Consider the following 26,223-nt stretch of genomic DNA (forward strand, 5'->3'; position numbering starts at 1 on the left):
GTTTTTAAATGAATTTAGTTAATTATTTTCTTATAGAACCTAGTATTATAAAATAAAACCTTGTTTATACTGGGTAAGCAATTGTTGTGTGTTTACAAGACGTGTAACAGCAGTGTTACAGTAGTTTCCCCAGTGGAGCAGTGGCTGTAGCAGTCTAGTCTAGCGAGTACTAGAGTCAGAGCCTAGTGCCTAGCGAGTCGCTAGTAATGGTATAGAGCCAATTGTAAAGAGCCATATAAAACACTAGTTTGAAGTCTGTTCTGTTTATTGTTGTTTGTGGGGATGGTGCCAAGTTTTCATTGTCATTAAATATAGTTATATTTGTTAATTATTGTGTTCCTGTAGTGAGTTATAAATAGCCCCAGTCGCTGGTCACGCAGCCCTGCCTTCTATTTCAGTCAGTCCTGTTCTGCCTCTTGGACCACCTAACCGTGCACTGCTCCACGGTTCAGATATGCTTCATGTGTTTTACATTTGTTGGCATCATTTCATAATCTAGTTTACTCCGTTCTACTCAAATTCAGGTTAGACATTTCATTGTGTGTTGTGTCAATGTGATTTTCACTTTTCATTTCACTCTACTGCTTCATTACTATCCCGATCAAAGGACTGTTTAAAGTTGTCAAAAACAAGAAGAATGCCTTGAAGAATAACTCTAACCACTTTGGCCAAAGTAATAAAAATATGTACGATTTTTCAGTAGCTAAAGTGTTTTTTAAATTACATAAAAATTGTCTTACAATTTCCATCCAAAATTATATTTTTGTTTTAATGTATTATAGACTAACTATTCCAAAATAATTGTTGGTAATTTAAAATTTTTGTACAAAACAAAGGGTTTCTGCCTTAAATAACTATGTGGAATTTTCATTACTGATAAAACTCACACCTGCCAAAAACCAGATAGGCAATACAGTTCTGATTCTGTTACTGCACAGATTCCCTAACAAAATTTGGACAATTATTAAAAAAAAAATATTTTCTCTAAGCACTCATCAAACCTTAAAAATATATATTTTCTGAATTTGGTGAAAATGAAAGTGTAAGTGAATCTCTTTTCAAGTATTGGTGGAAATTGTGAATGAAACTGTTCAGCCATAAGAATTCAATAAGAAAACATTTTTGAACTGGTAAACAATATTCGTTCAGCAAAACAATATTATTACTACTGTCCATATTCTGAAAAATAGTCTTCACTTGTTGCGTCACGTTACTTAGACCTTCAAATTTGGGGTTCACATTTAAAAAAGTAAATCTTTATTTATGATTTATAATAATGTCATAAAAATTGGTAAAAACATACTTTTGGGAAATCATCCTTGTTGTATGTCTTCTAGAAGCTATTATGAAACAGTTTTTTCTGTGTAGGAGAAATATTTAATGTTGTTTTAGAAAAGTTTGTTCTATCATTAAAAATAAATACAAATTAACTGTACTTATAATTTATGATCGATAATAATACATAATGTTGTGATCTATACGAATTCTATAATATTTATAAGGAAGGAGACCAATCAACAGTTTTTCATTGACTAATTTTTATGACAATGTCAGAAATAATAAAGAAATAGATACAATTTTAAAACTTAAATAAACCGACTACGTTTTCAAGGAATATAACAATATATATATATATATATATATATATATATATATATATATATATATATTGTCGAGTCTAAATCAATTACCTTAGCCTATTTCTACTTTCTCTAAAGTGTTTACTTAAAATGTTTGATGGAAAAAAATCATTGTTTGACAACACAATCTAGATCGAAGCATTGTTTAGCGGTTTTTATAATTTAGATGGTACTTGCATTATTAATCAATGGGATTGGTGTTTTTAACCTAAGTATTTGTATAAAAAAACTAGGATTAGAAAAAAATCAATTAGTCTATTTATGTATCAGTACACTAAATTTCATCTTTGTAACCAAAATAAAATATTACACTACACATCAGTTAATATAAACAATAAAGTACATTATACCACTGACAATTTTAAAATGGACTTCCAAATGGTTTCTCTCTGTGTAATGAGGTAAAACACTATGAATAACATAAAAAATATTGGTGTATAACTATATAGGTTTAATAATTAATGAAACTTAATGCTTATATTCATTTGAATACACGTACTATAAAACTTTCACATGAAAAATTAAAACCATAACAATACAAATTAATACTATCCTAAACGTAAATTGAACATGTTGTATATATGTGGGGCTCTTTATTATTTCAATAATAATTCACAGTTGAGTTGAAATTTCCTTCAACCTATGTTATCCTACTGTACCTTACACTATAGAATTGTGTACTAACTGTGTTGAGTTGTCATGGTAGAAAGACTACAGGCAGATGTGAGTTAACATTATGAGTTTATCTTTTTTTACCTACCCCAAAGAAAATAGTTTTACTGTACAGATATATGGTATTTACATACACGTAAGGAGTATCTAAATTCATGTGACAAACTCTAGGATGTATTGTGAAATCAAAATACAGTGGAACCTCAATATATTGAAACTGAAGGGGGTTCGATATATCAAGGCTGTTTCGGGCAGACTTTGATATATATAGGCTTACAATTGTTCTGCTATTTGTTATATCAAGGTTACATCGGTAGACTGCTATATATATATAAGATTCACCACAACTGCAGTAATAATGTAGGCTTGATTATGAATACTTTATTGGGGAGTGTAGGAAGAAATCGTCAAGAAAGTATTCGCTGGTATATCAGATTCCTTTGCAATGTCACTTTTTTCTTATTCCTGGTGTCCACAGTTTCTATAAGATTGACTTTACCTTGATAAGATGATATTTTTCATTTTGCCATCACACTTTTACAAAAGTACTGTCACAGCAGAAATTAAAACGTGCACAGTTCACTGAGTTAACTTAAAGTCGCTCGAATCATGTAATGTCGATATTAAAGTAAGGTGTTTAGGAGAGGGGGTTTCAAGTCTCAACGCGGAAAATACGGTACTGTACTTCGGTTCTTTGCACTGATAAGCTGAAACTTCGAAATATAGAGGTCAGCAGTAGGCAAATTTAAGGGCAAAAATTCAATATATTGAAGTTAGTTACGTTAAACTTTCGATATATATAGAGAGAGGTAAAATAGCATTGAAGTAAATGGCACTCAAGGGGAGTGACAAAACTTTGATTTATCAAGGAGTTTGATATATTGAGGTTTGATATATCAAGTTTCCACAGTAACACTCTTTTATACAATAACGTAGCTGTGGTGGAAAGGCTTGATTCATTGTGAATGAATTTAACTCCAGTTCACCTTCCTCTTAGTACAGCATCTGAAATCTTATTGGAGACTGTGACAGTCCGATTTCAGACGTTGCACTAAGAGGAAGGTGAACTGGAACTAAATTCAATATTAACAATAGGTACTCTTTTATTCTATGACAGTAGCTAAGCTATTAGATCGACACTAGGTACGTACATGCCTGCTAGTTCAAGTATTACAGCAGGACAAGATTCTGTACAAACATGATTTTGCTTTCCAACGCTAGCGTAACTAGGGCTTGACTTTGGGGGGAGGGGGTGAATATGTTTGGAGAACACCACACCGGGTAGTATGGAATAAGTTTAAATACACCTAAATTTTTATTGATAGATAGGCCTAATTCAAAAACATTTAACTGCTGCATTTCAGACAATTTGGATGGGTGTTATATAGATATTTTATTTATTTTTACGATTCTTGGGAGGGTTTACATCCTTTATCACCCCCCCCCCCCCATAGTTACGCCCCTGCTATTGCACTTGGACAGTTACTTTAGTAATTCATGACCAATGAGGTTTTCTATGCAGGTTCAAAAGCCTTCAAAGATGATTTTCTTGAAAAAGTACATGATAGCCAATATATGACAGATCCAAAATTTCTTGAACTTTTCATACAAAGTCAGATTTTAGAAACTAATTTCATATTTCAACGTAAATTTAGGTGGCATTATAAATATTATCTACTTTAAGGTAGATTGTTCTCAAAAACATCCTTTAAATTTTTCAAAGTATTATTAAGGGCAAAAGCATATGGTGCAGCACTAAAAATGTACAAACCGAAACATTAGGGCCTTACATAATGTTGTGATAAACAGTTGGTTTAATTATATTTTTATAAAATAGTTGGAAAAAAACAAAACAATTACAAACATTTTAATATGTGTCGAGATATCTGGTTATTATGAACATTTATTATTTAATATTTCTTTTTTTAACTACTATGCCAGGAAGACAACTCTGTTGTAATGAATTGTGACAAGATTTAATGAGGAATGTGAGATATTATTAACATTCCAATAACTTGAATTGTAACAAGATTTAATCATGACGTGAGATAGTATTAACATTCCAATAACTTGAATTGTGACAAGATTTAATAAGGATGTGAGATAGTATTAACATTCCAATAACTTGAATTGTGGCAAGATTTAATGAGGAATGTGAGATAGTATTAACATTCCAATAACTTGAATTGTGGCAAGATTTAATGAGGATGTGAGATAGTATTAACATTCCAATAACTGTACAAGATGACAAAATTCAGAGCCTATTTCTGCGTAGTTGAAATAATCTTTCTGTGCAATGCCAGGCCCATCATCATGTTGTTCATCAAAAATAGTTGAGGACTTATCAAAAGCTGCTACAACGGTAAAGTTGTAGTCCTTTGTAGCTCATTAATGACAGTGGATGATTTGAAGGTATAACAGGATTTGACATTTCCCATTGTTATATAATTTCTGAAATCCAGTTATCCCTGCAACATTCTAGTTTTTTTAGCAAGATCATTTGACGTCCTGATACTTTTTTTAATAAGTGAAAATAGAGAAGGAAAACTGAAATAAATTTGTTGCACTGCTCTGCTATGGGCAATGGTAAGTAGTAAAAGCAGAAGTTAATGAGAACTAAAGAGAAATATATATATATATATATATATATATATATATATATAAACCACCACCACCACTTTAAAATCTATGTTTAAGTCTATCGTGACCAAGGGCCTCTGTTTCCACATAATTTCCAACACTTACAATCCCAACTTTGTCATTCAACACTGATTTAGCCATCCAAGGAATGAGATGTAATCAGAAGATCAACATTTTACCCAACGATATGGACTAAATCAATATTTTGAATAGCAGAATATCAAAGGATCCGACAAATGTACCACAAGTCTTTACCAAATTGTAACTGACTGTAAGGGCAACTCCAAATCATTCGAGTTGTTTCTTGGATTAAGAGGAACCTATGTGCCAAGTTTAAAGTCCATAGGACTTTCTATCAAGAGTTATCGCACGAATTGATAGAAAACCAGATGGACAGAAAACCAATGATAAGATTTTAAAAAGGACCTGTTGGGTCCTTAATAAAATGAGCAAACTGTACGGTTATATGAGTAATTAGTTTGGTGATCAACAAGAATTTAAAATGGATTTTGTTAACGATCGCAGGTATGATGTTATCGTACAATCCACAACTGCCAATCATGTTGCTGTAATTATTACTTCAGCTGACAGTTCTCCAGGTTAAGAGAACTTTGTAATATACTCTCTATATGGTAAATTCAACCACTAATTGTATCTCATTAATTGGTTCTCATTTGGCTCCTTTGTTATTTCAATATGAGGATATCAGATGGCATCCAAATATTGACTTTACAATGTTCGAATTTGCACATAATATAGCAGAACATTTACAGATTATTCTTCTTTTAGTTACATACGGTTATTACAGTTTATAGTATATTCATGTTTGTTTTGAAAGTACTAGGTTGCAACAGATCACACAAAATAAAAAATATCCTAGAGTTGAAACATGTAAAGTTTTTTGTTCTCTTAGGAAAAGAAGCTTAGAAATTGCACCTAGTCCTAAAAGGACCTTTGCGCTGCTTCCTGAGTGACAGGATATTCTGGATGGGTACGGTTGGGGGTAGGGGCTGCCTCCTGTGTAGATCCATGAGGAAAATGTTAGCGCATTAGTCTGTCACGTTTCCTCGGAAGGGAAAGCCAGCTCTGAATCAGCCTCTCCAGTCAAAGCAGGCAGAGGGTGGCAAAATCTAAACTGGCAAGAACCTTTGACACTTAAGGAATCCCACTAACTCTGACTAGAGGTGGATCCCCCGCAGTAGACTAGACCTATCAAACTACATTTGTCCTTGTGCCCCAGAATCTCAATATTTGCAATTAGTAATGTGCCCCTCCTGGACATCCATAAGGTTACCCAGATTTTAGTGACACATTGGTTTTTGCTGTGCCCAGTGTGAGTTCAACTGGAAGGTATAAATCAGCCAGAAGTGAACTCTCCTGGGGGACACCTAGATAGTTACTCTATTAATTCCTGGCTAATGAAGTTTTCCATATAGGTTCAAGCCTTCAAAGATGATTTTCTTGAAAAAGTCCATGATAGCCAAGAAATGAAAAATTCAAAATTTCTATAATTTGTTATGCACAGTCAGATGTCAGAAACAATTTAATTTCAATTCATAATTCAATGTAAATTTTGCTGGCGTTATAATTAATTATTATCTACTTTAGAGAAGATGGTTCTCGAAACATACTTTAAGCTCTCAAATGATTGTTAAGGGCAAAATCAAGAAGTGTACCACTAAAAATCAACAAACACAATCATTAGGGACTTATGTAATGTTGTGATAGCACTTAGTCGTTTTAATTATATGTCTGTTTATTTGTATAAAACAGCTGGAAAAAACAAAAAAGGTTGCAATTATGAAATGAAAAATGCATTTATTAAAGAGGTGGAGTTAGGGCTGTACAACCCTCTCTACCACTCAACGTCAAATAAATTATAAATGAATACATTATGTAGTCTTGATTCAAAGTAAAACATTAAACTGCTGTATTCCAATCAAATTGGATTGCTGTTATACACATATTTTAAAGATTTTACGGTTTTATAGGGGGAGGTTCTATCCCCCTCATCCCCCCTTAGTTACGCCACTGGTGGTCACCAGCAATATGGCGATACTTCCCTAAATGACATCAGATTAATTTTGTGTGGGTTACATTTAGAAATAGAAGACTGAGCAATCTTGTTTGAGTGTAAATCACTCTTAATGCACGTTGTTGTTCGGCCTTTATTGTATTTTTTTATGTAAACTTCACCTTTATGTACAATTTGTTTTGTTTACAACTAAAAAGTTAATTAATTTTTATTATTAATTAGAAGTAGACTAGCAAATAAATCATTACTTTTGAATTTGACTCTGATCACTGACTGTTAATTTTAAATTTGTTTTAAAAAGTGAAGCCTCAATTCAGTTTGTGAGGTTCCACATTTTTAAATTTATTTTGTTTGTGTATTTAGTTAGTTTTATTTGTTATTATAACATTTAAGGTGGTATTGCATTGTTGGTTCTGGTCACGAGAGACATTTAGTTTTTAAATATTTGATTTTAAACAAATAATTTTGCAAACTGTGCCTTAATTTCAAATTAATTGTTTTGATGTAATTGTCAAATCAGATCTGATTATAATTTTTGTTATACCAAATGATTAACAATGAGCTACATACAAGTTCGGTTGTCGGTTGGTTTTGAGTGCTGACTTGGGGAAAGGTATCAAACAAACAAGAGGCATTACATCTTTGACTATCCATGCCCCAAATGATTGAAAAGAGGAAAGTCTTTGAAACGTTTTCCAACAATACATTCCAATGACAAATAGTGTAAGACACTACTATGATAAGTAACAGTAACCAGATATAAAATATTTTTAAGAATATGTAATAAAAAGCTAAATTATGTTGTAATAGATTAAGACAGGTATTCTGTTCTATTTTTCATAATATAAGTGTTCATGTTGTTTCAGGTAGTACAAGAACATACCTATCAATTTTCTGATATTTCCAACTACAATCATTCTAAAAGTGGGAAAGTGTAAAGATAATTCATTTTTAACTAAATTACTAAATAAAAAGTATTCTATTATGAAGTCATCATAATCCTGCTGCTCACTAGTGTAATGATGACATTTCTCTTCATCACTACTAAACTAAAACATGTCCCCTTTGAATCTCAGTGATTCATCATCTTCTGTCTTTGGTATAATGATTTCTAATCATAATTATTGGTTCCAAAGAAAAATATCCACCAAAGTGGTCCAAGAATGTTTCCGGAAATATGTTGGCGAGAGCAAATTGTTGTTTAGAAGGAATTGCCAATGGAGAGGCGTTCCCGTTCCGTCGAGCGCAGGCACCGAACATGGTCGTACAAGTGCAAGGAGTTCTTCCGCCAATTCATTGCGTTTATGTTCAGCAACATCGGCATCATCGGACTGGTTGTCGGCTACACTATTGCAGGGTCTTTCATGTTCATAGCGCTGGAAAAAGATGCCTACAAGAGTCGCTTGGAGGAAGTTAGAAAAATTAGGAACAAGACTGCAGATACACTTTGGTCAGTGACTTGCTGTGATGTCTTTGAGGAACCAATGTGGAAGAACATTGTACACACCGAGTTGTTGAACTTCCAGAACGGAATAGTTGATGAGGTCCTGAACCACGGATACGAAGGGGAAAAAGCTTCAACGAATCGGTGGTCATTCTCTGGATCATTCCTTTATTCTCTCAGTGTCATCACAACAATAGGTGAGTGAATTCAATATTTTAAATGGCTTCATTCTGTTTATAAATAACAACCAGTAAATGTGAGATAATTATATATTCCTATATTAAAGCAAATAAAAATTACAAAGTCATTGTTTTGAAGTCTATTTTAGGTTTTGTTTTCATATTTACTCTCTTAATATACATACTAGGAGAAAAATTTAATTTGTTTTCAGTAGAATATCCATATTTGAAAATTCTTTAAAAGAGAGTTTTTCTTGCAAAATCGTCATTGGTAAAGGTGTACATCTATGTAAGAATTGGCTTTGACATACTGCACGGATCAAGTTTAATCAAATTTCATCTGTTACCTTTTTTACTTAATTTTTGGACATTTTCCATAAAATCAAGTTTTGTCTAGAACATATTATAAATAAACTCTAGTAACAATTGTTATAAAATCTCTATTATACAAAATAGCTCATTTCAGTAGGTGTTAAATAGAAAAGTGGATACACCAATCTCCAGCAGGAAGAATTTAACATTGTAGTCATAATACTGGAATCTCTGACCATACAGATTAGACCAATGTACAATACTCAAAAAACAAACCCAACTTTGCTCCAAAAAAAAAGAAGAAACATGAGCAAGAGAAATCTACTGAAACTTAAACAATTACCTAAACAACAAAAATAGAAAAAGATTTATTACACTGATGACATTAACGAAGCTTTCAACAAGTGCAATAGCGTTCTAAAACAAGCTATAAATTTAACCTACCTAGTAGTCAAATTACAATACAGAAAAATAAAAATGAATCCTCTGTAAATGAAAATACCATTAGCTTCATAAAACGAAGATTCTTAATAGCTAAAAACCTCTATCATGCAACTGGTTAGAGAAGAGCATAAGAAGAGTGCTGCACTTAAAAAAAGACTCTGATAACTGAGATAACTTGAAAATGTCTCCAGAATTGCTGAAGCTGACGATAAAACAAAGACACTATGAAACACAATAAACTCAGAATGAATATCAAGTGCAAAGAAGAGATAGCCTACAAAGCTCTTTGAAGAGCGAGAGACATGAGACCCAGCTATAATAACAAACTATTTTAAATAATTTCATTATAGAAAGACATTGCTAAAGAAACAATAAACTCTGATGACCAATACAACACATATACAGGTTTACCATTAAGAAAATATAAGTGCGAGAAAACAAAGAATCTTAGCGCAAGAAATAGTAATCATTCCACCATTACAGCTTGAACTAACAAACAACCAAGGTATATCCAAAATCATTAGATCATAGAAGACAAAAACTTCACTTCAGTATGACGAAATCTCATCAAAGAATTTGAAGTTATATGAGGGTAAACTAATACAACCCCTTGTTGAAATTACTAACACATCTCTTCACTCAGTGATTCTTCCATTAGTCTCCCCTCAAAGTATACCCCTCAATTTAAGGAAGGTTATACAACACAAGCACCAAACTATAGACCAATCTTATTATTCCAATATTTTTCAAAGAAATATAAAAATATTAAACCGGCTTTTTGATCACCTCTCAACCCACCAACTACTGAAATCTCACTAACATGGCTTCTTAAGTGGAAAATCAACAATTACAATCTTGATTAGTCTAACAGATCAACTTGAAGAAGGTAACATGTGTACAGCCATACTGTTAGATTATATCCAAGTTTTAAACTACTTTTCTCATGAAGAACTCAAACAACATTCTTCAATAACATAAAGAAATGAACAACAATTGGTATACAAGGCACTTCAAAAACATAGTTAGCTATCTGTCTAACAGGACAAAACCAAATAGTTGAAATAAATCACACAAGCAGAGGTAAAATAGAACAAATTAAATCAACTCCCAAATTGATGTCTCAAAGAGTTTCCTCAAGGATTGGTCTTGGGTCTTGTACTTTTTATTTTATTCATGAATAACTTTCCCAACTATATGTAAGACTATAGTAAACGACTAATGTATGCTGATGACACAATATTACTGCTAGAAAAGAAAAACTAAAGATCCGGAGGTAGACGCCTATATAACTCTGGTATAGCTGTTCAATATTGCCATGGAAATGAACCTGTTGTCACTGAAAGGAAAATATACTAGTCGTGGAAAACACAAAGGAATGATATCAAGACTACCAGAACTGCAAGAATTCACGTCCACTTCATACTTAGCTGTAACTCTAGATGGCAACCTCACATGAATCTCACACAAAGGTCTCTCTGAAACACACTGCACAAGTCTATAATGTGGCAGATGAAAAGACAGTGATACATGTACAGTAAAAGCTATCATGCTCTGTTTGAGACACACCTTCTGTTCTATGGTGTTGCATATTCAACCACGAAATTTTGCTCAGTGTTATTAAAACATGTAACCCAGCAGTAGGCTGACACAATTTCTCTTGTTTGTCAAGGGATGTAAAAATTTCTTTGCTCTATGATTTTCTGTCATTCCATCTGTTAATAAAGAAATGAACTATAGACCTGAAATTTTGCATCAAAACTCAGCGAAATGGTGACATACTCCTACCTTGTTTATATACCTGTATTGTGGGAGTTTGCAGAAAAACTAAGTCTAATGTAGGCGAGCCTTTCCTTAAAAAATTCAAGTTATTATTTTTGATAATTATTTTAGATTTGTGTCTTGTGTTGTGAGCATGAGTTTCAGTTGTTGGCTTGTTTGATTTATATATATTGGCCAAATACAGTTAATATCTGAAGCTCCTTGAAGTAGTATCTTACAGAATTATCATTTTAAGTGTCATAGTCACATTGTTTTTTCTAAAAATTAATATTTTATTTAAATTTGTATTCGTGTACTGCAGAAACAGGCCATTAGAGTTCTAAGTAATCTCAAATTTACCCAGCTCTAATCAACTAAAAATACTAATGGTGTTAAACCTAGAGACGGTAACGCATGTTCACATCAAAGCACCTGAAATGGCAAGGAATTACGCACATATGCACCACTTTTAACAGAAGATATGCAAGGAACTACTGCCTGCCAGTGCATAAGCGTACTTCAACTGAGAAAAGTCACAGTTACACCGGCTCTAAGATTTGAAATGCATTACTGTAGAAGTCGAAGAGGATGAATAAGAAACACTTTAGATGCAGCCTCAAGAATTTGCTATAGAACCAACAATGGCATTGAATTTATGGCACGAGTATCGGAAAAGATTCCTAGGAGCATATCTCCTCAGCCCAAAGGATATCAGAGAACAGGAGCCCTCAAATCTGATAAGCTACTATAAAGTCTCAGATTCTGAGGATACAAATATAAGTTAGGGAGGCGCAAAGGTCCTTTTAGGACTAAGTGTGGGGACAATCGTCTCTTTCCCTCAGGAAAAAAAGTATTATGAGAATAAGTTAGGGTGAACTCAAGGAGATAAGTAAACGTTTGGATCATTTGCTTTGAGATTTTAGATAAGACCTGTTGAACTGTAACATGGTTGCATTAATGAATAAATATATTGTTATCTATGCACTGTATCTTCTAGAGGAGATACTCCGTAAAAAATAACATTGACAAGATTTTTCTTCATTCATAAATCATAAATATTTAAATACAGTGGTAATCTACCAAAATAAATTTGCTCTCAACCGTCTCGCCAAGGTCTGTAGCCAAGATGTTCTACGAACAGTATATTTTACTCACGTTCAATCGATTTTGAGGTACGGGTTAATGTTCTGGGGTCCATCCAGCATGGTAAGTTTCAATAGAGTATTTGTCCTCCAGAAATGGTGTTTGCGAATCATCTCAGGACGTAGGAGATTCAAGACTTTTAAACCTCTTTTCGGTGAATTAAAAATACTTACTCTGGCGGGTCTGGTGGGGTACGAGCTATGCTCTTTTGTTAAGGGCAATCCAAAACTTTTTGTAAGCAATGGATACTACCATCAGTATCCGACCAGATCAAGAGAGCTGATATCTGTGGCTGCACATAGTATGAGCGCATTTGAGAGGGGTCCATACCACTTGGGTGCAAAAGCTTTCAATGCATTGCCATTGAATATTAAACATGAGCAAAATCTACGTTTATTTAAAAAAAAACTAAAGACACACTTTCTTGATAAATGTTTTTACTGTGTAAAATATTTGTTAGGTTAGATTTGACGTGTAATGTAAAAATGTATTTTGCATTTACGAATAAAGGTCTTGAATCTTAATCTATTAAATGAAAATTATAGTCAAAGCCTCCCCCACAGCACGGTAAGCCTCTGAGGTTGTGACCAATTGGGGGGGGGGGGGGACCAAGAAAAGCCCTCATGGACTGTGTGCAGTGGCGTAATACATACCCCCGCAACCCCCGCAATGCGGGGGGGCGCGGCGTGTCAAGGGGCGCCACACGAAGGAATGAAAAAAATAAAAAAAATTATACCGATTTTACCAAATTTCTTAAGGTTGAATATCACTATTTTCATTGTAATTCCTTATAATTTTTTTTGTATAAATGAGCTAGCGAGGAATATCGTAGGCCTATTATCATTTCTTGTTTTTAGTTAAACGCCTTCAAAACTAAAGCAGGCAAACTATTTGCTGAACCGCCACGGAAGTGTATTTTAAGGCGCTTTAGGACCGTGTGTGAGCGTGGGGGTGTGTGCGTGCGTGTACTGCCTTGTTTCATGTTGCGACTTGAATACTCCCCTCCCTCCTCCACACTACCAAGTACCAATTATTGTTAGGTAGTTCCTTCACAGTATACTGTGGTTCCTTGTCACTCAGTCATATATTCATTACTCGTTACGTTTACTGCATTTTCGAAAGTTGTGATTTATTCAGTAGCCTACAACTGTGGGTGGCGGTGAAAAGTGTTTGCAAACTACACCTCTTACAGGAAAACTTATATTATGGGACGATGTACTAGAAAACTAAATCAATAATTAAACAAAAATGTCTAAAAAACCTAGTGGTGCAGAATACCGAAAGCGGAAGAAGGAGGAGGAAGAAAAAGCAAAAAAAACACCAAAAAATTGATCTATTTTTTAAATCTGACATATCTCTTAGTAAAAAAACAATGACAGTGTAAGGAAACAAATAACTTCCGGTTTAATTTGTGAGTGTAGTGAAATAAGTTCTGACCTACCTACCATCGAGACAGAAAATGGAACATCTACTCAGACCCCACCTGAATTCACAAATAACGAACCAGACGTGAGTCTAGACGTTAAGATAAATAATGATAGCTGTAGCTGTACCGTAGACATTGATAAAAACTGTGTTTTGCATATTGATACTAATGAAATCAGTCAACAACGTGGTGTTTTTAAAAACTGACATTGGGCTCTACACTAAATGACGGAGTATCCCTCTTAAAAGAAGAAGATAAAAACTTTCATTTTGAATTCTGAACCATGTAGGCCCACAGGGCCTTTTCCTAAAGACTCGACAAACAATAGATCTTTTAGCAGTGATTTTTATTACAAAATTGCCAAAACGGGCCAAAAACTAGAACGGTTTTGGCTTTGTTATTCACCTTTATTAAATGGCGTATACTGTGAACCTTGTTGGTTGTTCGCTGACAGAACTGACCCTAAATTTAAAGATGCTTGGTGTAAAGGTCTAATAAATGATTGGCTAGGTTTAAGCAAAAAAATTAAAGAACATGAAACATCTCGTATACACTTAAATTCATGTTTAGCATATAGTACCGTAAAAAATAGCCAAGATGCAAAATCACTTATTCAAAAGTATGAACCTGAGTATTGTGAGATTCTCAAAAGACTTTTAGATGTAGTAATAACTATGGCTACTTGTAACTTAGCGTTCAGAGGGCATCGGAATGAAAATATTGAAACAGTGGACACTACTTCTGGAAACTTTTTGAATATTATAGATTTGTTGTCACGATACGATCCTCTTCTAAAAAGTCACTTAGAAAACGATCAAAGCAAAGTTAAGTATTTGTCTCCCAAAATCCAAAATGAAATGATCATGTTTGCGTCACAGCATGTTCTGGATGAAGTTGTAAGTGAAATCCAAGCAGCTCCTTTTCTTCTCTCTGGTATTAGACACCACTCAAGACGTCTCAAAAACTGATCAACTATCGATAGTAATACGACATGTGGCAGTCCAAAACTACGAAAAACTTGAAATTAAAGAATCATTCTTAGGGTTCATAGCTCTTACAGGCCAAAAATTCGGAAAAAATTACTAACGAGGTTTGTAATTTTTTGGAAGAAGAAAACAACATTAAAATTGAAAAGTGTAGAGGCCAGGGTTATGACGGGGCAGCCGTAATGAGTGGAAACTATTCTGGAATCCAATCTAGAATAAAGCAAAAGTCGCCAAATGCAGAGTACGTGCATTGTGCCTCGCATAATTTAAATTTGGTACTCAATGACTCAGTTACTGACATAACAGAAATGATTTTATTTTACGATTTGGTCAATCAAATTTACGTGTTTTTCGGCGAAAGCCTGCCAAGATGGCAAGCTTTGAGAGAGAAATCTATGGAGCAAAGGGGGTCTATACTTAGCAAGACACTCAAAAGATTGTGTCCGACCCGTTGGTCATCTAGGTACGATTGTTTACTGGCCATAAAGTGTAACTTTGTTTCTGTCTTAAGCTGTTTGACGAATATTATTCTGACTTCTAAAAAGAATAAAGAGGTTTTAGAGGCAACTGGACTCAAAAAACAAATGACGTGTTTTTCAATTTGTATTGATGCTTACTTTCCAAAGTAAGGTTTTAGAGAGAATTAATATTACATCTAAAACACTACAAAAAGAGGATGTATCAATTGACGAAGCTACAGCCCTTCTTGGAAAGAGTATGACTGAACTAAAGAGAGCAAGAAATGAGTTTGAAGGTGTTGTTAAAGAAGCTGAAACGCTAGCCAGGGGATGGAATATTGAGTCTTCTCTGCCGACTAAACGATGTAAAAAAGTAAAAAACTTTTTTGACGAACTGACCAACGATGTTGAATTTTCTAATCCATTGCAAGAATTCAAAGTAAAAGTATTTTACAGGAGCTTGGATATAGTTATTGCTCAAATCTCCAGACGTTTTGAGAGCATGGTCAGGATTAACGATCAGTTTCATCTTTTTAACTCCAAAGTACCTCACAGAGAAAAGTGATGATGAACTAATTTTTTCAGCCAGGAAGTTTTGTGAGAAGTATGAGGAAGATGTTTCACACGGGGTTGGAGACACAAATAGTGTGTTTCAGAAACATTGTTTCGGATGAAATAAAAACAAGAGGATTGGAAAAAAGTTAAGGATTTAGCCTCATATTTAATGATAGAAAAACGTGACTTTGTCAAGCAGCCTTCCTGATGTCTGCACAGCGATGATGATGTTCTTGACTCTCCCAGTTACGTCAGCGTCAGCGGAAAGGTTCGTAATCACCAAAATATCATAAAAACCCGTACTAACTAAAATTAATTTTTGTGTTAAGAAGAGTTATTATACCCTTTAATTATATACTTGTATTATAACCTGAAAATGGCATATATGTTAACAACATAGTTTTTTTAATCTTATATAAATTTTCAGGTCATTTTCTAAACCTCAAGCTCATAAAGAATTATTTGAGAAACACTATGACCAATACCAGGCTGAGCGCTTTGGGAGTCTTGAGCATAGAACATGAACGGGCTCGTAGGATCAACTTGAAGATGTTAGCTGAAAAATATTTCAGTTTTAAGAAGAGGAGAGGGTTTAAATAAATGGAAATAATTAACATGTCTACAATTTTTTCTATTTTTATTTTAATGTTTGAGATAGTTTCATTAATAAATAATTATGATGAATAATTCATTTTAAAGTTTTCTTTTCCTTTTTGATCTTTTTTACAAAATGTATAAAAATAAACATTGCACAGCACGCGGACTATCAACTATTTACACAAATTTAAAGCCACTCTTAAAAAGTAAAGGTTTGTTTTCTATTACAATTTACCGTAAGTAGAGTGAACATCATGAGAATAAAGGTAGAACCAGGGGAAGTAGGCTATAATTATAACGATGCGTGTAGGTCAGTAGGAGGAAGGGGGGGGGGGGTGTTAGGAGCCGACAGGAGGGGCGCATTTTCAGTACGCTGCGGGGGGGCGCGACTCTGTCTAGTTACGCCACTGACTGTGTGATTCCCAAAATTTCTCTGTGCCAAGTTCACAACCGTTCACTCTCACCTTGCTTTTTTACCCAAAGGAATGACCCGTCATATGGTGGAGAAGGTTGATGTTTATTTTGGGGCTGATTACAAATTACCCATATAACTGATATAATTTTAGTAATAATAAAGGCTCAAGCAGTTGAGGTAGCTCTGCTGTCGACCACATGTGAACCGACCTGTTACCGCATCATGGTAGAAGTGAACTGCACATCACTCTTCCACATGAATCCTCTATAGAATCTGACTGAGAAAACTCAAAAGCATAACATCTCATGTAGTGTGACTATAGATTCAGTCATGTAAAGAGTTGACTTAACAAGTTAATATCCTTCTAGATAAAATAATACTAAATTATCTAGAATTATTTTGTTATTGAGACGTCTATCTTGCTGCATAAATGAAAATTATGTTCGGACTGCATATTTTTACTACTTTCAGTCAATTGTGAGATCTGGATTAATACTGAGGGGAAATAGTGCTAGATTTCAGAAAATACTGATGCTTCAAAAGAAACCTGTTAAGAGTTGTTGGTAAAGCTGAATATCTCGATCATTGTAAACCTGTTTTTATTAACCAAAGAATTCTTACAATAGTTAATTTATATTTGTTTGATTTATCTGTGTACATTTTAAATAATAAGGGCTTAATAAACCATACACAAACACATAACTACAACACAAGAAACAGAAATAACATTTTAATTGACTATTGTCAACTGAGCAAATGTTTGAATAGTTATGTTGTAATTGGCTTAAAAAAGCATAAGAAATTGAAACATCTGATTGAAAAATAGCCTCTTAAAATGTATATACGCGTAAATAAACTTTATGAATGGCTGTTACAAAACCCTTTCTATAATATTGATGAGTTTTTTCTATTAACAAAATAGACTAGTAAAGATTGTTTCAAGATAAACTGATGATATAATCAGTGTTATTCTCAACTAGATAATTAATGTCTTATATTATTATATACATAATATTTTTGTATTATGCTTGTTAAATATTATTTAGAGACAATGCTATTTAGTCTGTAGCTGAATTAGACTTTGTCAATGTATACAACATGTTTTACGACAAATAAATAAATTTATTATTATTATACTTTAAAAATTTAGGGGAATGAAGTCTAAAGGACTAACTAATAACCCTCTATACATAACGAACGATTTGTTTGTTTTCAGGTTACGGAAACGTAGCACCTCGCACAGAGTGGGGAAAACTTGCAACAATTGTTTACGCTATTGCTGGCATGCCCTTGTTCCTCCTGTACCTTTCCAATATTGGTGACATTCTGGCAAAGAGCTTCAAATGGATTTACGCAAAATGCCACGGTTTTCAAGGATGCTCAAAGTGTCTAGCAAAATATCCAGAAAACTACCCATATCCCAACGGTGAGCAGGTAAGGTTTTGCCATTTCATTTCTAAACACTTTATGAAAAAGATTAATTAAAAAATTTATGTCTCCTGAAGCCTTTTCTCTTATTAACTAAAATAATCTAAGCTTGTCCATTGATGGCCACTTTTCTGGCTCCTCTTTCACCGTACTAGAAAATTTTGCTCACTTGTTCATCTTCATCAGAACTATATAAACCAACTGTTTCCTCCTCTGTCACTCTCTTCAGAAGGGGTTTGACATGAAATGTAGTTAGTAACCGTTAGACTCTGTTGGAAAAAATTTTGCTATTGGTCTTCCATGATTTTGAGATCTTTGGTTGGAGGAAGAAAGAACAGTTTTTAGAGATAGAGCAAGGTTAAGGGAAGCTGAAATGCTAGAAGTGAGGTAGGTTTAAGAAGGGAAGTCAGCAATCACTGTAATATTATAGCGGATTGGATGGGTCACTGGAACAAATTTATTGCACTGTCATGTCTGGGTGAGCAGCAATGCTGGAATATATGTCAGCAAACAAAATAAAACTCTTGACTTTGAAATTGAATTATGGTAATCATGGTTTGCTCTTGTGTTTTGAAGATTTTTCTGACTCAGACTACGTTCTATGACAAGGAATAAATTTGTTTTGTATTCAAACCAAAACTTAAATATGTTTAAGTAGTGTACCACACATTCCAATTCATTTGATTTGGTCAAAAGCAATCATAAGCCATCAATACAGATGTTTCAAAAAAATCTGTTCTTCAGAGATCATTAGTCCAAAGTGGTTTGTTGTGAAATAAATTTATTTTGGAATGTTACTTGTTTCTTCCAATGGTAATGTGTTATTTTTGACTCATTGGAAATGAGGTAATTTTCTCTGTAGTACTAATGAGCAATGTTATAAACGAAATTAATTAACCTTATACTGTAGAGAGCTCACATGTAGTTTAGCGAGGGGTACGGGTGGATTCTACGAAATTCCTCGAAGTAGCCATTCCAAAAATATGCTATTATACGTTATATACACCTTATACACACACTTACACACCCCTCTACCATAGTGCCCACCTAGTCCAGTGTCAACTCGTTGACAGTATAGTGAACAATTGTCGTATGTTTAAAAAGTATTATTCAAGTATATACTTATTATTCAACAAAAATTTCATAATTTATGGTAACTATTATAAAGGCGGCCAACTCTTTTGTATTTGTCAGTACTTTTTTAATACATGCAGTTTAAACTTATGAAATAAATTCATAAGTACCAACATAACAATACAGTTAATAATACTAAACAATGTTACAATCATATTAAAATAATAACAAACATTACAATTAGTAACCAATGAAAATAGTCTAATAGACAAAAGTAAAACATGAAAACAACCAAAACAATATGATTTATAATAGACTACTATGCAAGCTTAAAATTGTTCGAATTAAAAAACATATAGTCAAATGATTTATAATTACAAATTAAATATATAATGTTATTTTATTCCAAAACTTAAGGAAACGAATCATAGTCTAGCATGGGCAATGTTTTTAGAAATGCATGAAAAGTGATTGACAGGCGGAGGATGCATTCCTGCCGCTAATCCACTTGTGACCTCCATACAGTAGATATATGTCTATTGCAAAGTGAAGCTAAAGTCTATTTTAAATAAGTAGATAAACAGTCTAGTTTTGCCATATTCACAGATTTGAGAATTAGAAAGTGGGGTTACTTTATTTATATTCTTATTGAGAGTCTCGGTGATTATACAACAGATTTTATTATAAATATTTTTACATTGACTGTATTTATACTTAGGAGCAAGAGGGAAGCCAAGAAGACGAGGGAGATATAGAGACAGAATACAGTGACGAAGATGAGTGGAGTTCAGATCCTGGTAACGACCCACAAACCATCACTGTTCCCATTACTCTATGCCTTGCTATCATGGTTGGGTAAGTGGTTCACTTATAAACTCGTAAAGGAGATCAAATTTCATAGAACCAATTAAAAATTACATTGTACATCAGCACACTCTATACATTACCTCATTTATACAGTGCGGTCTACGGAAAATAGTTTTCTTGTAGAACACAGTGTGTCAAGTTTTTACACTGCCATATTTTAAATAATATAAATGTTAGTGTGTCTTTTAAAGTTTTTTTATGTTGGATTAGTGAGTGTTTCTTCAGCAGGAAATCTGAAATCGTATGTCTCATAAAATTTTATGTATTTTAGTTTAAATTATAATCGCTTAGGCATTATGTTATAAACATTTTTAATATACTTCAAAAAATAACGCTATACATATTATAGCTAAAAGTTTCAAAATCTGAGAGTAATAACCACCTTGTTAAGTATTTTACAACGCATTCTCAACCTGTTGCATTATTGTATGGTGAAAACTAGTGGAAAGAATAAATAACAACACAATCTTAATTGTTTCTGATTTTGGTTTGTAACTGTAGACTTACCCCTTCACAATTTTCAACATTTTCAACGTTCATAGAAATTGCGTAAAGGAATGCTACTGACCTAATATAACGCATCGTTATATTGCTCCTGTTTTATTCAGTTTTATGCTGTGATATTGTGTAAGAGGCATTTCTATGACAACTGCACATCAGGCAAGGAGTTTTCTACTAGATTTCAGCACTTCCTTGGTCCTCTACCATGAGTGTTTACACCTCAGTGATTTAGCTGTAGTCACACAGTGCAGACAGCTACCACATGTAGTTGCATGTCACACACCGTGGACTATTTTTTAGTTTTATTTTTAGTGTTTATTGTACCATGGAAATATCTGACACAGAAATATATAATTGGTTTCGTTTGCGTGATGATGACACGGATAGTGAAAATGACTTAGGAGATTATATACAAGTTTTTAAAAGATACTAAGAATATCTTTTTTACATAAGATAGTATATATCTAAACTCAACAAAGCCCTGTAAAAAACCAACAGAAAAAATTCAACAAAACATTTTAGGTACCTAAAAAACCGTTAAGAAGTACATGAGTCTAAATTATGACTAATCTGATATAATTCCAAGTATAACCATTTTGAACCCACCTGCCATGTTGCACCAGTGAACCGATTGAGTTTTGGTCAGATCTTAGGGTTGTTGGAAGTGGTCTAACAGCAGCATATTGGAGAATTTACTCTGATTGTCTTCATGTGATTGGATACTGTAGAAAATTCTTTTATGCATTATATTTGTAAGAGTGACGATACTGTGTGAACAGAGATAGACTTAGAAATTTATTTAGAATAGCAATATGCTTAGGCACTTTTAATTTAAGCCTACATTTAGACCGTGACTTTTATTGCGGTTCAAATATTTGCTACCTTCCTCTCACTTCACAGAGGGCAGGCCAAGCCCTCACTTTTGCTGTGCATAAATTTATAGCATTGGATGAGTTATCTCTTGTGTAACTAATGCAATCAAAGCTAGTATTATATTTATTAGCAAGTCACCATGAGGGGATTGAGAGGTAAGGCAGAAGAGATTTATACCAACAAGTGTACTAGCTCACATTGTGCAGATAAATTTGTAACAAATAGTTATATACTCCCTAAATTCCCTGGAGCCAATTTTCAGATTTTCTGCAAGGTGTGTAAAAATGGAAGGAATGAAAATACAAGGATCTGTTCAATAAGTATCGGGACTGGTTCGCTGTATCCTCAATAGAGCTGTGGAGGGTGTCCGACCAGTCAGCCTCGGCAGAGGGGTCTCCCACCACTCAGGCGCACTTTAATTCAGTCACCTGCAGGCATGCGTTGTAAAAGCATGCTTGGAACGGACAGAGAGCGCACAAGAGCTTTCAAGTGCAAAAAATGTTTAAGGAAGGGGGGAGCTCGTCTAAGATGATAAATGCGTTGGATGCCCGACGACCGCTCAATCCGATGCTCAGGTGGCCAAATTGAAAACAGTTTTGGACTCAGACAGGTGTTAACCATCACTCTTATTAGTGAAGAGACCGGCCTTTCAGTCGGAACCGTCCACATCATTGTAACAGAGAATATTGTGATGAGGAAAGTGTGCACGAAGCTGGTGTCAAAAGTCTTGAGCGAGGTACAAAATCTGTCACGGTTTAAATTTAACAAGAAATTTTTTACTGTCTCTAGGAAGGTGAAGATTGTCTCGACAAAGTCATTACTGGCGATGAATCTTGAGTGTTCTAGTACGTCCAGTAAACAAAACGGGACTGCTGTGAACAGTCTTGAAATGTAAAGACTGCACAGAGAAACACAAGATCTGAATGTGGCACGTCCTGGAGCCAAAATTTGTTACTGAGTTGAGATTAGACACGAAAAAGTTTTACTGTGCACATTAAATATTTACACTGACGTACATCATATAATAAGCGTGTTTTATGTTGCAGGTACGTTTGCAGTGGGGCATTGCTCTTTTCAAAATGGGAAAATTGGGTATTCCTGGATGCATCCTACTTCTGTTTCATTTCCCTAAGTACTATAGGTTTTGGTGACATTGTACCGAAAGACAAAGAGGGGAGTTCGTTTAAAGGAGTTGAGCTCAGCTTCATTTTCTGCTCAATGTATTTAATGCTAGGTATGGCATTGATAGCTATGTGCTTCAATCTTATGCAAGAAGAAGTGGTCCATAAAGTTCGGACATGTGGGTTGGTGTTGAAGAGAATTATTCTTTGTCGGAGATGACCGCTGATTTATCCAATAATCAGACGACTGTTAACATATACACACAGCAACGGATCTATATATTTCATGTAAGGGGTTTCATTAAGTTTTGGTATTTGTACATTTTGTTACTATAATTTATTCCTGAGCAGTGTATAATGTCCATGATAAACAAACAAAATATGAATTGCCACTGAAGTACGAGGACTTTGATTTTAAATGCACACAGTTAGTTTTTGGATGAAGCCCTCTTTTACATTCCAACGTTAAATATAATACTTTAATGGCTCAAACATTTTTTTGCCAAAAATCATTCAAAAATTGTATGGTTATATTATAACAAAGGTGAACATTGTTGATAAATATATAAGTGTTTCTCTGGAGATATTCCAACTATAAATGGTAATGCTTCCTTTCAAAATTCCAATATTATTATTGCCCATTATTCTTTTACGAAATAGTACTTCTATTTTTACTTGATTTTTTGTTATTTGTTTGGAATTAATTGTTTACAATGTATGGCTTGAAAGCAAATGTGTTACATACGTTTTATTAATGTATGTAACAGACTTGCAGTTAAGCTTTTTAATGATGGCAAATGTCTAAAATATTTTTGTTACCCATTTAATCTTTTGTAACATAGAACAGGTGTTTTAAACATGTAACGAACAACATTTTGAATCAAAAATCCCTAGTTACTTTACTTTGTTCAACTTAAACTAAAGTATCAAAGTTCTCCAGTAAATTAAAGCTATTACAGTTTATTTTAAATATTTAAAAAATAGTAAAGTTCAATAAGACACAAAAAGACTGAACCATTTTTCAGCTATTATAGTTCTCTACAACTAATATTATTGTATCATTCTTTTGTACCAAAAGAATATGGAAGAAGTAGATATATAGTTATTGACACTTCGTGTATGCACTGATCACAGACCAAAGAATAAACAGACTAACCATTGTCATGTAGAGCTATTATAGAGGACAAAGCGAAACATAACCTCCTCTTTAGTGATGCACTGCACTAGTCCTCAACTGGTGTTTGGTTTAATTTCACCACATTTTACAGACTTCGTAAAACGCAGTTAAAGTTGAGATTACATTGTTATCAAACTAGCGGTTTACAAAAAACTTAATCAATACTTATATATTAAATTAAACTAAACATATACATTTATATGCTTATTTGATAGCAATTGTCTTGATGAACAACTCAAAGAATTAACTTAACATATCTTTAATGTGGAAATAATATTTCTATGTTTAACTGTTAACAATATTGTAACCTGTAAAAGATTTTGAATAATTAATATATGATCGTTAAATGTACCAATTTAACATACTTTCTATTCAATAAAAGCGATATGTCCAATAAAGATGAATTACAACATACTCAGTTTAGATTTAACTAACCGTTATGTAATAATTAACAGGTAGCCTACAAACATGTAACATGTAACAGTAGAGAGAGTAGTAATAAAGTTGAGTTCACTCTAACTATGAAGTAAGTTTTGTTTCGTTACATTTTATTTAATTAAGTTACAACCACATCCTTATATTATGGACATGGAATGAGGAACTATATTTTTGCCGCATTACTGATAATCTATACAAAACTGGTGCTTCCAGTATGGGTTAGGACAAAGTACTCCAAATTACTAAATTAAACGTGACAATATTTTCAATAGAAATATTGAATTCAGCAATAACCGTTTTATATTTGAATCGGTTTTATTAAAAGGATAATTTATGTGTATTATATTTAGTAAATTGCATTATTCATATAAATTATTAGCATGACAATAAAGTACACGGTTATGTTTGAACATATGCCAGACATTTTTCATATCTGACTTTGAGATTATATTTAAAGTTATTTAAAATGTACGAGGGTGTGTCAAATATAAACGGAACTGCATATCTAAAAATTCTGAAGGAGTCATTGAGCTACAGTGCACAGGTAGCCTGTACTGTTAGGGAGAGGAAGGGACTGACTACAACTCTCTTGTATCACTTTACTATCAAAAAAATCATGAGAACCCGTTTGTTTGATTGACGCAAAGAATTTTCCTGAGGTCATGAAAGGAATGAGAACACGATTCATAATCGTCGCCTAAGGACATGTGTAACCAAGGTCAACATGAATGCATTGTGAAGAACTGGATGCTGCAAAATGATCATTTCAAAGGAAAAGGAAGCAGCAATCAGTCAGAAGTGTAACTTTTCTGCACAACACCAAGCCGAAAATTGTTTGCATAAGAGATGGGAAAAACTGCAACATCCACCCTATAGGGTGAGTAGTAGGTTGTCAAAACTTGTCATCTTCTAGTATCTGTCAAAATGCGCTTCAATGTTAGAGGACAACGGAGGAGACATTGTACTCCAATATAGCTAAAAGAACGTCTAAGGAGTTTTTACGATTATGAAATAAAAAAAAGCTCCCAATTCAATGGAAAACTATATTTTAAGGGTGAGAAATTGTGTAGAAATATAAATGAGTTTATCCTCATATTAAAAATGGAAATAAATTATTTCAACATCAAGGGCATTTTCACTCTGAGGATAAAATACACCGTGGCCATTCCAAGTTTATAAATGCTAAATATGAAATAATCTATATAATTTTGTCTTTGAGGCTTATTAAAAAAATAAAAAATTATGAGCTTCTTTAGAATTGTGTGAGCTAGAAACTAGTGATCCACTGGTTTATAAAAATATATTTATACGTTTTAGAGGGTTGAGAAATAATTACTAGAGCCAGTTAACAAATATAAACCAGACTTTTATATAAATTTATTACAAATAGAAGAACACACAAAATATCTCAAATTTTTTTCAACAGTCTTTTGCACTCTATACACATATTTTTCTTCATTTTAGAACTTTGAAGATCCCTTCTCTAAAGAAATTTTGAAGTTGAGTCATCATGTGCATGCATTTCTCTACCCATTGGTTCAAGTAAAGGGGGGAATGAGGGGGATAAAAAAACCCCAAAGCCTTGATTCAAATGCAGTAGTTAACCCTTCAAGAGCTCAATTATAATTGCTGTGCACATATAATCAAAAGTGGTGCAGTTCAAACACTTTTAAAACTGTTTTTATATTATAATATGCTACAGAATGACCGAAAATATGCAATATGAACCTTAGCTTTGACTAAATAATTTTCTTTGATACCTAATTGGTATTTACATAAAACAATCGTATAAATACACGTCATTAGCTCTGAATGAAATTATTTTGGATGTTTATACCTGCCATATGCTTGTTGATTTTAGGCGTATTGTTTACAACTTGTCTCGTTCAGAGAATGATTTGTTCAACCAATCTATAGGAAAAGTCATGGTCGGCTTGTTTAGTACCTGTTCTAAACACTTACTTTCAATGTGCCCGAAGCTAAAGAGATAAGCATGTGGAAACACAGTACGTCTAACACTCAGACTGACAATACAATAGA

At 33.5% G+C, this 26,223-nt stretch overlaps 1 protein-coding gene across 1 annotated transcript; it reads left to right on the plus strand.

Annotated features, from left to right (window-relative positions):
* Positions 1-412: 412 nt before the first annotated feature.
* LOC124369899 (two pore potassium channel protein sup-9) lies at positions 413-24,275 on the plus strand. The gene is made up of 5 exons (XM_046828059.1): positions 413-524; positions 7,854-8,628; positions 17,921-18,138; positions 19,925-20,061; positions 22,494-24,275. The coding sequence occupies exons 2-5, from the start codon at positions 8,205-8,207 to the stop codon at positions 22,786-22,788; spliced, it is 1,074 nt and encodes a 357-aa protein (XP_046684015.1). The 5' UTR covers positions 413-524; positions 7,854-8,204; the 3' UTR covers positions 22,789-24,275.
* Positions 24,276-26,223: the final 1,948 nt, after the last annotated feature.

This window comes from Homalodisca vitripennis, chromosome X, assembly GCF_021130785.1.
Source record: "Homalodisca vitripennis isolate AUS2020 chromosome X, UT_GWSS_2.1, whole genome shotgun sequence".
NCBI lineage: Eukaryota > Metazoa > Arthropoda > Insecta > Hemiptera > Cicadellidae > Homalodisca > Homalodisca vitripennis.

Bases quoted from the DNA above. Each gene is read 5' to 3' on its own strand.
- LOC124369899 (XM_046828059.1), top strand. From the start codon at position 8,205: ATGGAGAGGCGTTCCCGTTCCGTCGAGCGCAGGCACCGAACATGGTCG. The intron at 18,139-19,924 runs GTAAGGTTTTGC...ATTTATACTTAG, and splicing joins CATATCCCAACGGTGAGCAG to GAGCAAGAGGGAAGCCAAGA. The intron at 20,062-22,493 runs GTAAGTGGTTCA...TTTATGTTGCAG, and splicing joins TGCCTTGCTATCATGGTTGG to GTACGTTTGCAGTGGGGCAT.